Source organism: Daktulosphaira vitifoliae, unplaced genomic scaffold (assembly GCF_025091365.1).
Source record: "Daktulosphaira vitifoliae isolate Bord-2020 unplaced genomic scaffold, ASM2509136v1 Scaffold_1, whole genome shotgun sequence".
Classification (NCBI taxonomy): domain Eukaryota; kingdom Metazoa; phylum Arthropoda; class Insecta; order Hemiptera; family Phylloxeridae; genus Daktulosphaira; species Daktulosphaira vitifoliae.
This window is the reverse complement of record NW_026099572.1, coordinates 60,402,228-60,419,948: the sequence shown is the minus strand read 5'-3', so window position 1 is coordinate 60,419,948 and position 17,721 is coordinate 60,402,228. Positions and strand designations below refer to the sequence as shown.

The window sequence follows — 17,721 nt, the reverse complement described above, 5'->3', positions numbered from 1 at the left end:
AAAAAACGCTTCGATGCAAATCTTTAGATAGTGTTTAATTTTAAAAAATTGGTGGATTATTCCAAAAGCTTCATAAACTGCTAGTTCCTCATTAATATCCTGATTAAGATAAAGTATGTCGAATGAAAAAGGGATTATTAAAAAATAGTATTTCCCATAAAAAAATTATATTGATCAATACACTTTTCAATAAGTTATAGCATTATAAAGTTAAAAATGTAAAAAATAAAATTGAGAATTTTCACACAATAATAGCATTTGGTAGCCATTTTCACCGTGAAGACAAAATAAAGTCCGAAATTTTTTTTTACATAATAAAGTAGATTCCTTTTTCTTTAATTTAAGATATATATATAAAAATGTCATACTTCCAGAACTCTTTCAAAAGTTANTAATTTAAGATATATATATAAAAATGTCATACTTCCAGAACTCTTTCAAAAGTTAAGTTGAAAAAGTTCTACTTTCTCTATGCATTTTTATATTTTGAATCCCCCCTGTATTAAGGGAAATGGTCCGATTTAAAAAAAAAGTATGTCGAGTTTGACAATCATGGTATAACTATTTAAGCAATATTACATTTATTTGAAATAATTTGTTGTTTTTCTGGAATACTTTCAAAAGTTAAGTTGAAAAAATTATTTTTTTTAAAAAAAGTTGTCATTTTAAATCCCGTCCTATCGACAGGTAAAGGGTCAGATATAAAAAAAAATATACCAAATCATAGGTAATGACATCCTGCATATCTAAAAAAAAGAATTATTTTGATATGTTTATTTTAAAAAAAGTTACGGCAGTTTTTAGTAAAAAAAATTGAAAAAATTTCGAATACTAGCCATTTTTAAATTTGTAATTTTTTCGGATTTTTCCTCCATTTACGGGGAACGAGGTAATTTTTTTCAATTTTTAAGGGTAATTTCTTCGATTAGATACGATTTGTGATCTTTTGACGTATCTTTGAAAGAAATCGGTTCGGTGAGAGCTGAGAAAAAGTGGTAACAGACACAAAAAAAAAAAAATACATCTTAGTAAAACCAATACCTTCTCAGTTTCGCATCGAAGCTAAAACTTACTAATACTACTTAAATAGTCGGTATTTAGGATTTATAATGGTAACATTGTTTTCGAAATACGTATCAGTGACTTTTCAGTAATTTTTGTGGCTTTTGAGTTATTTTTTAGTTATTAAATTAATAATATTTTTAATATATTTTTAATTTTATTATTGAGCTTTAAATAATGGTTTATAAAAAAAATTGAAAATCACTTTTTGCAAAATAAGTAACTGTTTTTTTTTATCTAAAATTTTTTTATTTATTATATTTTATAAATTATGATAATAGTAAGTCATTTTCTAAAAAAAATATAGCCATAGTCAAACTTTGACCATAAGTTACCATAATTTAACGTAATCGGATTGGTCTCAAATTTTACAGCAGATAAATTTTTGGTGGTTATAATTAAAAAAAATTGGGCCCTCGAAGAATTCGAAAATTTGTTGAATTCCTGGTATTCTTATATATTTTATACTCCCTTATATACGTATATTATGGTGGATCAAAAAAATTCGATCATTGAAATTTTAATGAGAACAATTTTAACTTTATTATATACATTATAATAAGTATTTTGTGAAAATGTGAAATTTTTAAAAAAAATTTTATCAGTCACTCAACGTGCTTTTTGTATTTTTTCAAAAATAATCGGAAAACGGCTTCTGTTATACAATTTTTGTGCAAATGTTATGATTAGTGTATCAGAGTAGTTTGATTTTTACTGTAGAATACAAATTTTTTTGTTTCAAAATGTTTATTAGAAAATTGATAGCGTAGATATTCAACGTTATTATATTTTATATTTCTAGTAGGGCTAGTAAACTGAAAATTAAAAAAAAATATATTTTCATACAGTTTGACTGATATTTATGTATATTATAAAAAGAAAAAAAAATATTCATTAATCCTAAAATCTTATACCATATTTTAAAAATAAAGCATTAGCTAATATACAGGGTGATTTTTTTATCATAACCCACTCAATTACTTGCAGAATAATAATAATTTAAACATTTTTTTTTTGTTATTATCTTTAGTTACACATTATTCTTGAATTATTAACTATGTAATACTTTTTATGTTTATCCCTTATGCCTGGTAAGGGTGTCAACTTTGTTTTTTTAAATGGTAACACATATTTTTGATTTAATAATATGTTTGAGTTTTTAATTCAATAGTAAATGGCATTTGAATTTTTAATATAACTTAATTCGTTTATTAGATATAATCATTTAAAATTTTCAAATTTTTAAGTTAATATATGTATATAATACACAAAGTATTACAAATACAGGTAGCTAATTGATTTTTTATAACATCGATATTAGTAGGTACACAGCATTGTTATTATCAATTGTAGTAAGACACATTGTTATGAGTTTATAAATACACTAACTGACAATACAGAAAATATATCTATTGATAATCATAATTGATAATAAACAATCCGTGACTAAGATAGCAATGTCATAAAAATCCAATTAGCTACCTGTATTTACAATCCCATGTGTATTATACATGTATATTAACTCAAAATTTTGAAACTTTAAATGTTTATATCTAATAAGCTAATAAAGTTATATTAAAAATTCAAANGAAAACGGCTTCTGTTATACAATTTTTGTGCAAATGTTATGATTAGTGTATCAGAGTAGTTTGATTTTTACTGTAGAATACAAATTTTTTTGTTTCAAAATGTTTATTAGAAAATTGATAGCGTAGATATTCAACGTTATTATATTTTATATTTCTAGTAGGGCTAGTAAACTGAAAATTAAAAAAAAATATATTTTCATACAGTTTGACTGATATTTATGTATATTATAAAAAGGAAAAAAAATATTCATTAATCCTAAAATCTTATACCATATTTTAAAAATAAAGCATTAGCTAATATATATGATATTCTTGAAAATATTATTAAATAACGGTTGATCATTAAATACTATTTAATTATTATTTTATTATTAAACTGTTCATTTATACTAACTAGAATAATTTTGGTTTTAGTTAGTCTGTTTGGTCCATTGTGAGCACCTCATACCGAATTATCTTGATTCGGTTTACCCATCTAAGAGTTATCTCCAAAGTGTTTACTAACTAGAATAAATAATATAAATATATAAATAAAAGTATAAATTGAATTAAAAATTATGAAAAAACAGTTAACTTATGTGAAGTCATAGGTTTACTTTATTTTAATAGTAATATTTTAAACGTTTTACAGTTTTATTTAAATAATTAAATTTTTTTTAAATAAAAGTTATGAGTTCTAGTTCATATTTTACTTTTATTTATAAATAAAGTTATCGTTTACCCCTCTCGTGAAACCAGGATGTTTAAAAGTTTAAACTTTCCATTGACCGTAAAAAACCGGATTTTTTTTTAAATTTGTCTCTATGGTTATAAAATAATGTACTATTATTTTATTCTATTAATATGGAACATGATTTCACTACTCTATTTTTAATAATTTATTTTTGTTTAATTAGATAACAATTGTGAAGTGAATGATGATTCAGACGTACTAATTCATTATCCCAAGGGTCACGAACCATTTAATAAATACCTTAATTAATTATTAATTATTAATTAATAAATTAATTTTCTTGTGCTAAATTTTTCTCATAGTTCCATTATTATATACAATATTTGTGTTAATATATATGCATGATTTAAATATTTAATAAAAAACAATTAATTATTACTAACAGTACATTTTTTTAGTATTCTCAAAAAATACGTATTACTTAACAATGTGTTTAGTAAACTTTATTTTAACGTGTTATACTTATACATTAATAATAATAAAAAAATGAAAGTAAAATTTATGTATTGTAACATAATAAATAATAAATAATATTGTAATCACCTCTAAGTTTATCAGAAATTATATCAGAAAAGGTTAATGTTTTTGACTAGATACAAATTGTAATAATTTGACGTATCGTTGAAAAAGTAGGTCAAGTTAGAGCAGAGAAAATAAATAATAGTCATAAAAAAATACCTTCTCAGCTTTGCATCAAAGCTAAAACCTAAAATTTCTAAAAAATATTCCATAATCCTAGAAAAATAATTTTATTTTAAATTTAATAATACAAAAATTTTAAAGTTAATTATAAATTTAAAAAATGCATGCGTTGATGAAAAAAAAGTTAATTTATAAATGCTGGAGAATTGCTAATTCTTTATTTTTAAGTTTCATTTCGGATGCTAAATTTCTATTTAGAAATTTTACTGTACAATAAATATTCTGAAACGAATAAAAAATTTAAAAAGAAAATCGTTATCAAAATTAGTACATAGATATTCTAGATAATATTTAACACTTGTAATTTAAGTTTGTCAATAACTCTTTTTTCAACACACAAAATTTTCTATGAAAAAGGTTTCTAATTTATACAAATAATTATAAAAATCTTTATGAGGCATTTGTAAATTTGTACAGTCTCGGATCTAAAAAATAAACATGTAGAGCTAATTGTTTAATTTCATTATTATAACGATATCCTACTATTATCTTATTCTTCAAATTGTAACTGTAGGTGATAAATATTCCTTACTTCGTGTTGGATAATTTTCTAATATATTGATTTTTGTCTCATTTATATTCAATAACGTCTCATCACTGTAGTCGCCCCTCGCGAGAAGAAATTTCTTATTCATATAAAAATTATTTTACTATATTATAAGTTTTAGCTTCGATGCAAAACTGGGAACATATTTTTTTGTGACTATCATTTATTTTCTCTGCTCTAACTTGAACTACTTTTTTCAACAATACGTCAAATGACTACAATTCGTATCTAGTTAAAGATATTACCCTCAAAAATTGAAAAAAAAAATTCTATTTAACAATTAAACAGTTGCTTATCCCATGTTCTCCATATACACAATTAAAATCATTCATTTATAATGTTTTCAAAGTATTTATTGACGAATCAAGTTTGACATGATAATTTGGTATGATAGGTTTCAACTAAAAAATTAAATCATTTTACTTTGTAATTTAATAACTGTTTTACTCTGTTTGTGTGTGCTACTACCTGAATATAATATTACACATTTTTGGGTAACATGTTGCTATATAAATAATTTCTAAAATAAATGAATGTTTATTTTCTCCTGAATTAACAATGGATTTTTACAACTATAATCAAATTTTATAATACGCTCAATTGAGTAAATTTTTTTAACAATTTTTGTTTTGATTGGTTCATTTAGATAAAGTAAATCATTTAAATTAATTCAGTTCTAGATATTTCAATTGTAGAATCTTTTGAAATACCAAAAGTTACTTAGAAATTATTTCTATGATTTCTACTTAAGTGTTCTATTACGATACAAAAGCAAAAAGATTATGAATTTTTCTGATAAATATACTGTAAATAGTAATTATAAAATTTCCTGACTGCATATTAATCTTATAAATACCATTGTTTTAATTCTCATAAATTTTTCTATTTAATATTGCCAATTTCAAACTTGTAATTGAGCTAAAAGTTATTGTAACATATTCAATTTTTTTTACTATAAACTTTCACAAAACTTTATCAAAAATTTTTCATCAACTTTAAAGAACCAAAAATATAGGTTAAAAATGAAAATTTGGACTGATTATTTTTAACATATTAAAAATCAAAATGAGAAATAATTTGAAAACAAATATATTTTTTCATTTGTAATGATATACATAGTACATCATTAATATCATAATAAATTATTTGTATACACAATAGATCATTAATGTCATAATGTATTATTTAAGACTTCAATCAATCAATCACACAAAATAAAATGTATACCAATAAAAATAAGATATACAGGGTGATTTTTTTATCATAACCCACTGAATTGCTTGCAGAATAATAATAATTTAAACATTTTTTTTTTGTTATTATCTTTAGTTACACATTATTCTTGAATTTTTAACTATGTAATACTTTTTAAGTTCATCCCTTATGCCTTGGAGGGGGGTCAACTTTGTTTTTTTTTATGGTAACACATATTTTTAATTTAATAAAATGTTTGAGTTTTTAATTTAATAGTAAATGGCATTTGAATTTTTAATATAACTTTATTAGCTTATTAGATATAAACATTTAAAGTTTCAAAATTTTGAGTTAATATACATGTATAATACACATGGGATTGTAAATACAGGTAGCTAATTGGATTTTTATGACATTGCTGTCTCAGTCACGGATTGTTTATTATCAATTATGATTATCAATAGATATACTTTCTGTATTGTCAGTTAGTGTATTTATAAACTCATAACAATGTGCCTTACTACAATTGATAATAACAATGCTGTGTACCTGCTAATATCGATGTTATAAAAAACCAATTAGCTACCTATATTTGTAATCCCTTGTGTATTATACCTGTATATTAATTCAAAAATTTGAAACTTTAAATGATTATATCTAATAAACGAATTAAGTTATATTAAAAATTCAAATGCCATTTACTATTAAATTAAAAACTCAAACATTTTATTAAATTAAAAATATGTGTTACCATTTAAAAAAACAAAGTTGACCCCCTTCCAAGGCATAAGGGATGAACTTAAAAAGTATTACATAGTTAAAAATTCAAGAATAATGTGTAACAAAAGATAATGAAAAAAAAAAATGTTTAAATTATTATTATTCTGCAAGTAATTGAGTGGGTTATGATAAAAAAATCACCCTGTACATTAATTATATAAAACAAACAGGAAATAATAAACAATATGTAATGGTAGCACATAAGATGAAGGGTAATAAACTATGTTTAATGATTATATGAGATATGATTGTATTTTATAATATGTAGATCATTATTGATGAAAATGTAATAAATAACATGTAATAAATTACGATTAATAAAGAAATAACGGTGGCGTCGGGGATTACTTCTTGCCTTTGAACTACGGTCAAATTTAATATAAAAAGCCAAAAATAAAGTAGTTTTATACACGTAAAAGTAAAGCAAAATATAAATTCTTTATTATTTTTATTATTTCTCCGTATAAATTACATATTTTATATTACATTATTCATATATTATATTTTAAAATCAAAGAACTACTAATCAAGATATAATAAAAAAAAATAAGAGTTGATGTTGCTTTTGGAATCATCCACCAATTTCTTAGAATTAAATACTATCTACAGATTTGCATCGAAGCGTTTCTTATGATAGTGATTTTAATCACTATTAGATATCATCTATACTTATCCCATCTATGCCTCGTCCACACTGTGCCTCGACTCCACTGTGCTACCGTTTTTTGTCTTCATTATATATTTAAAAAAATTTATTAATCATGAATTTATTGCTAACATATTTTTTTATTCAATAAAACATTTATTTAAATATATAAAATTTGTTGTTCAAACTAATGTACAATACCTTATTTGAATTTTTACAATTTTCTATCGAAAATTAAAAATAATGTGTAATTGACTTCATTGATAAACAAATAAACAATGTACAACCAAAAATTTAAAATTTAATTTAGATTGTACATCGTAATGACAATTTAAGTGTACTTACCAAAAATTACAGCTTCACATATTATAGATAAAACTCACTAAACTTCGTTTTGTAAATACTTTAAAATAAAAAGTAAAAAGTTACCGGTTTATAACGTGTTTTAATGTGAGTTCTTAGGAAAATTATTTATAAAATTCATATAATTTTTATACTAGGTATTTGACATACAATATTTATTTAATTAAAATTATTTCAATTTTTTTTATGACATTTCAATGAACGCATATAGCAGATGTATTAAAATAAATTTAAATAATTACTTCTTTAAATTTAATTTATTACTTTACAGTTATTCTAAACTAAATATGAAATAAAACTTTTTATGTATTTTGAATTGATAAATTTATAAAGATTTTAGATTAAATTTTGAGAATCTAATTTTTATCTTAATTTTTTTTATAATAAGTTATAAGGTATGTAGTCAGTCATGTACTTCGGTGCGAATACAGGTTATCTTTTAGAAGTTTCATTTGTAGTTTGTTTAAACTGATGATTTTGAATTTCCTGACTGACATCGAAATCAAAATAGAAATCATTTATTAGATTGTCAACATCAAACACGAATTCATCATTTACAACCTGATCGACTGTAGTTTTAACTTCATTTTTCTGTTTCTTATAAAAATGAGTATATTTGTTAATGTTGCAAATATATTGTAAAAAATTAAAAAATTGTATTGAATTTATTTTATTTTTTAATTTATATATTATATTTTAATTCATAATAATGCTACTCAATCTTAAACTAAGATACTTATTTTATTTCAATTATTTATTTTTAAATATTATTAATAACTTAAGCATTGTCGTTAACACAACAAACAATTATTGGTTATCTTTATTAAAGCTATACTCAGTATACGTCTTAAATTTATTGAAATTAGTCAGTCTGTTTTTTATTTTTTCGGCTATGAAATACAAATATTTTATTTTGTTATAGTTTAATTTTTTATAATTGGGACACTTTATAAATTTTTTATCCACAGCGATTTGTAACAGTTTAAAAACTGTAATAAATCAGTTATGAGACTCGGGAGTAGCGAATTAGGTATAGCAGATTTGAAAATATATCACTCCACTGATATAATTCTCCTCAGTGTTCAAGTTGTTGTGCGGGCCCACGTGGTAAAAGGAATTAAACTTAATGAGAAAAAGAAAACACTCACTTTTCAATAAAACTTTAGAATATATAATTTGATTGACACAATTAATAATACAATACACGTTATTTATTAATATTAATACAAATGAATAGAATAATAAAATATAATGACATAGAATGATATAGAATGATATAGAATGATTTAGAATGATATAGAATGATTTAGAATGATATAGAATGAGTGTAACTAGCGCATACTAAACCACGACTGACTGTAGGGTACCTACAGTGGGAGTCCTTTGCCCATGGTTGCCCTAAAACCCTTGGTCAGCACATTCCTGTGTTCGACGACAGTCGGACGACCATGTATTATATACTCCACACAATTATAAAATAATATTCAGGGGTTCTTAACAAAGTGTTTGACAGAACAGTGATTATTTAAGTCTTACAGTAGTTGGACTATCCTTGGTAAATAATTTTAATGCCTACCTTACTATTTGGAGATTAAGAAGATATTAAAAACCATAATTTAAAACTAATACTCAATTTCACAATTGAGACAGGATTCATTAAACATTTACATGTACATGTACAATAAATTTAACTAATATCTCTTACAATTTTTGATACAATTATTATTTAGATGTAGTTATTTTAAAACAATAATCTTAAATTATGTTAAATATCTATTTTTTATTTTTTGATCTAAAAAAAAATGATTCTTTTTTAATTTTCAGTATTTTATAATAGTTACATTTTAGTACTTTTAAAAAAAGTACTTATCGGCTTATAACAACTTTAGTATTAGCAAATATGGGTATAATAATGGAATTAAATAACTCAAGTTAAGTTAAGTATGATTAATGTAGATCAATTAACAATTAAAAGTTAACAATTTATAAATTTAACTAGTTAAGTTAAAAAATAAATAAAATTTTTGTTTTAACTTAACTAGTTTAAAAAAAGTTTATTTCATTTAAAATTAAATGTTTGGCTAAAATCTCTTAAAATCATTTTTTATTAGCCCGTGATGCAAGGAAAAGCTAAGAATTGATTTTCAATTTTTAAAATTGAATCTTCCTCTTCTTTTTCCTCGTCTAAATCCAAACTACTGAGGTTCGGCCACCCTCATCCTAAAATTCCACTAGACACGATCTCCGTCATCATCGACGTTTACATCAGCCGTCCTCATATCACATTCAATAACATCCTTCCATCTCATTTTTGGTCTTTGTCTACCTCTTTATTTAACTAAATAAATAATTTTTCTAAATTTGTACCAAATCGTTAAAATGTTTTTAAACATTTTTTTTTAAATATGTCTATTTTGAAAATTTGAAAAAAGTGTTTTTATATATTTTATTATTAAAACAAATAATAAAAAACATGCTTTTAATATAGTATGAAAAAGAAAAAAATCGGTCATAAATGGGTTAAAAGAGTTACTGTGAAATTATAGTTGTATAAAAGATTGTAATAGTTATCTGTTTCAATTGGTATATAGTGAATTATTACGAAACCTAAACATTGTGATTCATTTATCATGAGCCATTAAATTGGTCAAACAATAATTTTGGTTTCTTTTACGTATATTATTTTTTTCAATTTTCATAAAGTATTTTTTATAATATTATTATACCTTGGGTGAAAGGAAGAGTACAGCAGGGATAGACTAGTGATAAAAATAACAACACCCGCGTCTCACCACAAGTCATAACTATAAAATAATAATAACTTCTGAAATACAAATCCAAAATTTTTTGTTGTTGTCGACCGCTCATTTTCTAACTATACTATTTTATAATAAATAAGTACTTTATTTAGACACCCTTATACCTTATAAGGGGAACATAAAAAACACTTCATGATTGATACATTAAGAAAATCATGTACCTATAAGAAACCCCCAAAAAAATTCTTAATTTTATATTTACTTTTTAATCAATTAAGTGGTTCATGAAAATGGAACTTTATATATATAGAGTAATTCTTTTAACATCTACCGCTTGATTAAATTTAATTGATCTAATTAGAAAAAGAAAAAGACTGGTCCATAACAATTTTTTATATATTACAAGTTATTAACACTTTTATACCTTAATGGGAAAGAAATTAAGTTGGAAATGTCTAGTAATAAATATAGCAGCACATACGCCTCAATTCTAGTCATAACTATATAACCGAATAATTATAATTTGATAGAGATCTCCACAATAAACCTATAGGTCTTAGTACATAGACAGTTCACGCCTACTCCCACCAACATGTCTTGCCAAAATGGACCACTTGAAACAAGATTGATCGATATTCAGTGGGTTGATGACTGCTTTTCTTTGATTATTCTCTGGTGGGACAGGAATATATGATGAGCTGGTGAGGGGAGTATACTTGTATACGCTGAGCATAAGGCCGTCGATATGCGTTAGCGAGAATCCGTTACCCCTACCCGAGTACGTGTCTTCCTCGTAATCTGATAGCAATACCCTAGCCCCTGTCTTGAAGGCACGGTCTTCAGGCGGTACTTCTGATCGCGGTATATAGTATGAGGCCTCCAATTTGAGATTACACTTGATCGGACGGTTACCTACGATTTCAGCGAGTCTGGTCACCAGCTTGGGTTTAACGGCGAGCAGAAAATCTCGATAGCTCGCGAAATTTTCCACGGTTCCCCGCTCCAATGCATAATCGATCTCGGTGAAATCACTGGTATCCGTCAATTGCATACGTAACCTTTTCGACCTAACCGCGCTGTTGTTGGCCCTACTAAGTTTAGCCGCCTGACGTGATGAAACAGATGTCACGGAAGTAGCTTTAATCAAAAATGAAATAAATAATTTATTTATTGGAAAAAAAAATAATAAATAAATTAAGATGGTAGGAGTGGTAAAATTAAAGAGATATTAAAATGTTAATAATTGTAAAAATCTACATACCTAGTACAGAAGACGTTTGCTGGTTCATTATTTTTTATTTGCGCGTGTAAAATATTAAAATAATAAATTTATAGTTTTCAAATAATCAACTGTGCGTTAACGTCAATTAAACACGAATGTGACAGGATACAGAGCGTATAGTATTATATAGTAAAATAATAAAATGCGTAGGCGTGAAAAAAGACAACGTTGCCATTTTTTTCATAAAATGCATACGACACACAGTGGGATCAAACGTTGATTTAGCCGGCCAAAAGTACCATTTTTAAATCTACTAATAAAAATTTTTTTTTTAGCAAATTTTTTTTTTTATATCCTTATAAGGTCATGTACAAAAATTCAAGGCCAAAAATTGATACACTAATGGTTGAGTGCTTATTAAATATCATAAAACTGTATTTTTTTGTTTTTTTTTCAAGGATTTTTATTATTTCTTCAATCATCTTTTCCTGCTTAATAAAAAACCTTAATTTTTTTTTTTTTATTTAAAATGTTTAAAAAGTCATCGGCTTTCAAATTTTCTAAGAAAAAATTTTTATTTCTTTTTTTTTAATTTTAATAATTTTTTACACACAAAAAAATGCAAATACTCATTTTACATTGTTCTTTAAAGTGTTTAACTCAAAATTACTCAATATTACGATTATACCAATACATGCATGTTGTAGAAGAACTGTTAAGCTCTTAAACGTAGCAGATGACGCGCACGTGCAATGGTAGCGGAACGCGGAACACCTCGTCATACGCGATGTCATACAGCAGAGGCCCGAGAACCGATCCTTGCGGGACGCCTCCCGTAACAGGTCTGAATCTCGGTGGAAAAATTGAGAGGGGTGAGGCGGGGGGTCTAGAACTCTCTATTTTACCCTACTTATATATTTTAACTTTATTATGTACAAGTATTTTATTAATATTTCTTATAAAACATTACACATTTAAATATAGTTTTGAAAAATGTTTATTATTTTTTAAATTTATGTTTAAAAAATAATATTTCTTCAGTGTATTATTCCTGGGGGAATCCCTAGTAATACATGTATAGTAAACCCAGGGCCCTGATCTCCTCTTTTCCTAAGGTAAAGGATGTTCATCGTAGTATTAACAACCTTATATCGCAAACAAAAAAAATGTTAAGAAATTGTAAGATAAGCCTCAAAATTGATTAAATGGACAAATAAAATAACGTCCTCTGAGAAGACCAAGAACAAGATGGAAAAACATCGTAGGAAAAGATATGAGACTGATAGGAATGCAACGCTAAACTGAACTTTGGATAGAGAAAAATGTAGAGGCTTACTAGTAGCACCATAGGTCCTTAATGGACCACTAAGCTATTCAAGCAGAAAAAGAAGAAGAAGAAGTGTTACGTAATTGTATAGCCTTCAAGTCACCGATGTGATTTTAGGAATAGATGAAACTAAATAAATAACATATATTTTTATTGAAGAATTATAATTCTCCAATTAATCTCCATTAAGAATTGGTTACATCAAAATTTCATTAAAAGTAAAATTTCTTCTGCTGAAATTAAAAATATCATATGTATAGAGTCTATTTTAACTACAAGACTAAATATTTCATAATAATTAATTTTATACTTCTGACTACAACCTTGAACAATAAAACGAGCTTCATATTTATCCACGCTACGATCTGACTTTAATTTTCTTCTATATCGTAACAATTTTTTAAAATTGATTTACCATTTGCTTTACTTATTTCAATGTATTATTTTTATTTAATGAATAAAAAAAATTGAATATAATATTAAATCCTCTTTCAAATCTTTCCTATATATAGGTTATTGATTTAAATTTTACAAAAAGTATATTAAAAGGAATTTAATTGTTTTTAGTTTACTATAGTAAATTTTTATTATCATCAGTGTTAAAAATGTTATAGCAGTTTTAAAATGTAGACATTTTTTTTATTAATGCTATTTTTTAACAGTAATATAAATTTGAGATATTTTTCTAAATTATTAAAATTGGGTTTTCTTCTATTTTCAGCAACTATAGATTGATATAGGGTGGTTTGAAAAATTGATCATTAAAATTGGTCAAGTGAGAATTGAAAATTTTTATGAAGAAACATAAAAAACAACGCGCATTATCATAAAGCCAGAATTTTCTCTGCTTGGCATTGAAGCTAAAAAAATGAAATTGCTTTTTAAAGTTCAAAAATTGATATCTCTTTAGTGTGTAAAAGATGATAGCAGAAAATAAATTTTTCTTGTAAAACAGCTTAATAAAAAATCATTTTTGTTAAAAAATAAAAAATTAAAAGCAGCAATATTTTCCAAGATATTTTGTAAAGCGTAGTTAAATAATCAATCTTATAGGAATCACTATTGGATTTAGGTTTGGGAGGGAGGTGTTTGAGATTTGGAGCTCTCGTCATTCAGCAAAGCAAATTATCGTGTATAACTTTAAGTTTCTAAATATCACTTATATATATATACATAATATAGAATAAGGAATAATTATTCATTAATAATGCCTTATCGTGTTATGGTGTGCTTTGTTATAGTATTTTTAAAAACGATTTTAAGCTGATAAAAAAAATTTTCTAACTATATCTTTTTTTTTACACATTGTTAATTTTTATGACTGATGATTTTGAATTTTGACTTTTCTTAAAATCTAAAGTAAATTCAAAATTTAACTTTTTTTAATTGTTTAGCTTAAATAATTAATTTCTAAAAAATATTTATTTCCTAATAATAATTAAAAAATTTAATGTTTGGGGTTAACTCATGTTATTATCTAATTAGTCTTATTTATATCATACAGTAATATTTAAGTTGTTCAGTAAGTTGGGAAATATGTCAATTGTTATAAATATTGAGTACAATAAAAACCCGTTTTCATATAATATTGATCATATTAAAATATTATCAGTTACATATTATACTGTACTTAGTTTTAATATAAATATCTATTAAAATTCTATATTAAAATGTATTTGTATTATTGACTTATAACATTTATAATTTATTGATAGAACTATTTTAAACAGATTATAAATAAAAATTATTTGAATAAAAATTTTATTCTTCATATAAAATTACACAGTAAGTATATTTTTATTGTTAAATTTAATAAAAAAATCATAAAAAATAGTATATTATTTATATAGAGATTGTAAATATATCAAACTATTCTTATTTGTAAACGTCACGAAGAACAAAATGTTAAAAAAAAAGATTTCAATAATATAATTAAAAATTAGTTTACTACTCGTCAAGTTTTTTAAAATATAAATTAGGATATTTATTTAAAAATTAAATTGATTCTCACATAAATTATATATTTACTATGGGACACATTTTTTTTAAAGATTATCTCTTTTACTATCGTATAATGTATATTAATCAATGCTAATCTAGTCTAATCTAGTTCTAGTGGATATCACGATTGTCAACAATGATTACACAACGCGATGGTTAACTTAATAAAAAATACTAAATATATCGATTTATTTATCAATGGAATTCGATCATATTTTATTGCTTTGCTTATTCAGTTCCTTGCATCACGCGATTGTAAATAGAAAGTTCCGGTCATCGTGATTTATTTATGATTGTCGTTTACTTCCGATTAAATGTACAGATGTTTATCTGTAACAGTCTTTTTCTTGTTCTTATATAATTAAGTATGCTGGAAAAAACATCAAATAATATTATGTCGTAACACAATAAAATGAAAAAGGAGAGGTGGTGTAAATGTGTAAAGTGTGTACGAAGATGAAGATGAGGATGTGGTGCCTGCTGTCTTGGTATTCACGTACGTGTTGTCGTACAGCAGTCACCGTGCTCGGCCGACACTCCGGGTTAGCTGTGAGTGTCGAAAGGCTGTAGTTATAGGAAGGGAATAAGGGTAACACCTAGGTATGAGGTGCAGACGAAGTGCAAGACACAAGTACTTTAGTTATTAGGAGAGGATAATGATGTACGAGGTGCAGACAAAGTGCTAGACACAAGTATTCTGAAATGTTGTGGAAAAGAGTAGATAGGTTTAAAAAGGAATAAACAAAGACTTTACTTTAATCAGTAAGCTGGACAACGACAACCGAGTACTGAGGCTGATGAATGACACAAGACACTGGAGTCGACTGACCACGATGGTCAGGTCTTTTGGGTTTTTATAATAATTAGAACTATTGCCAATTTGGCAATAAATATTATTTGTTAATTCATCAGTCTCAGGAAGCAGATGTGCTGTCTGTATTTTATTAAAATTCTCACTATAATGGTAACGTGACACCATCATAATTAGTAATATATTTTTTGTATGGATTAAATGTTTTGGTGGGTTATTCGTAGAATATTAATTCTTTATAAGATTAGTGTATAGAGTAATATAAAAAGAGACAAAATTTCATTTACTCATGTATTACATAAAGCAACTATAATGTCATAATGACCATAAACAAATAATTATTTCTTTAATATTACTTGATTATATTAATCATATTATCATTATCATAAAAAGATAGAATATTATGAAAATATCATGATAAACTGAGTAGTATTATTTTATTTAACTGACACACTAGATCATTTGTCCTCTGCAGGCTTCACTGTAAAATACATATGGTTAACCCATAAATTTATATTTTAAATATGTAATATAATTATATGTTTAAAATATGAACAATATTAAATAACCAAAAACATTTTAAATATATAAATGCATAAAAACAATCATGAAGTTATAACATACTAATATATAATTCTGTAATTTTGAGAGGATTAGGTTTTTTACGTTGTACCAAATAATAACTTATAGAGATTTATTTTCCTTAAGGTGAATGTTCAAATTTAATCTTCAAAAAACCCTTGAAATTTATTTTGGAGGTTTTGTAAGTTTAATTATATTTATTCAGAAACATTAGAACAATAAACGACTTTAAACATAAAAGGAGTGTAACAAAGTATAAGGTGCAGACGAAGTGCAAGGCACAAATACAGAGCGTACCATAAAAGGAGTGTAACAAAGTACGAGGTGCAGACGAAGTGCAATTAGAACAATAAACGACTTTAAACATAAAACTCAACACATTTTTCAAAAAAAAAAAATTTCTATAGAAGTTTATATAACACTATTGCTCTGGAAAGTTTTTTGTAGAAAGTTACTGTCGTTGTTACTACTATTGCCGACAAGAACTTTCTCGTGTACACAGAAATGTATAAATGATTATAATTCCTCTTAAAAAAGCTAAATATAATACAATTTAAAGAAGAAAGAGAGGGAGGGTATATAATATTTTTTATGTTAATTTTTATTCATAGGAAACAAGTAATTTATAAAAAGAAAAAATTATATTTTATTTAATAATTTTGAAGATATTGCATGAGACAATGACAAAATACAAAGTGAATCACTGTGTATATTTAATTTTTGAACAATTAACTGGTTAATAATAAAAGAATCATTTTGTATTTTTTTTTAACAGCCTATTAAAATCTTTCATATTTATACAAAAGTTGAAATCAAAAAATGTTAAAATTCAACTTAAACAAAAGAATGAAAAAAAAAATAATAAGAAATTAAAACCATTTATACATATTATTAAACTAAATTATTTTAGTAAATTGTTATTATTTACTTTTATTGTTACAACATCATAATATGTTTAAATAATTATACTAAATAAATGTACAAAAAAGGTAATGATTTTTTTTGCTATTAAATGTTTTAGTTGTTCTTTAAGGAAATTTGAACACTGATTTTTAATCATCCTCTGATTTCAGAGATTATTACTAATTTCTAAAGTTCTGGGTTTAAAAAATTATTTTTAAGAAATATTAAAAGGAAGATAGTCTTTTATGTATTCCGGTCTGTTTTTAGATTGACTATCTGGATTTGCACATGAGACAGATTCCACCTGTTGATTTGTAGTTTCACTTCTTTTTACACTATCTGTGTAAAGAAAGACCATATCTTCTACGTCAAATGCAAAATTATCATTTTTATCTACCTTGATCTGTGATTCTGTTTGAATATCCGTTTTATTATTTTGGCTATATAAATTTGTATAACTGCTTTGGTTGCAAATGTATTCTATAAACATTAAACAATGA

At 24.7% G+C, this 17,721-nt stretch overlaps 2 protein-coding genes across 25 annotated transcripts in view; one reads left to right on the top strand and one right to left on the bottom strand.

Annotated features, from left to right (window-relative positions):
• LOC126894418 (uncharacterized) overlaps window positions 1–3,761 on the top strand; it is a 6,807-nt gene extending 3,046 nt beyond the window's left edge. The window contains exon 4 of the mRNA XM_050665449.1: window positions 3,548–3,761. Within this exon, the coding sequence (XP_050521406.1) occupies window positions 3,548–3,633 (86 nt within the window). The 3' untranslated portion in view covers window positions 3,634–3,761. The remainder of the gene's footprint in view (window positions 1–3,547) is intronic.
• Window positions 1–17,721, bottom strand: part of LOC126894396 (uncharacterized) — a 350,657-nt gene that overhangs the window by 278,268 nt on the left and 54,668 nt on the right. For 3 of the 24 annotated variants that reach the window (XM_050665391.1, XM_050665392.1, XM_050665398.1), the window contains one exon: window positions 16,014–17,701. The exons of 19 other annotated variants lie outside the window; for them this stretch is intronic. In XM_050665391.1, coding sequence (XP_050521348.1) covers window positions 17,436–17,701 — 266 coding nt within the window. In that variant the 3' untranslated portion in view covers window positions 16,014–17,435. Of the gene's footprint in view, window positions 1–16,013; window positions 17,702–17,721 lie in introns of those variants that run through there. 2 more of the 24 variants (XM_050665377.1, XM_050665380.1) reach the window with 1 other exon arrangement.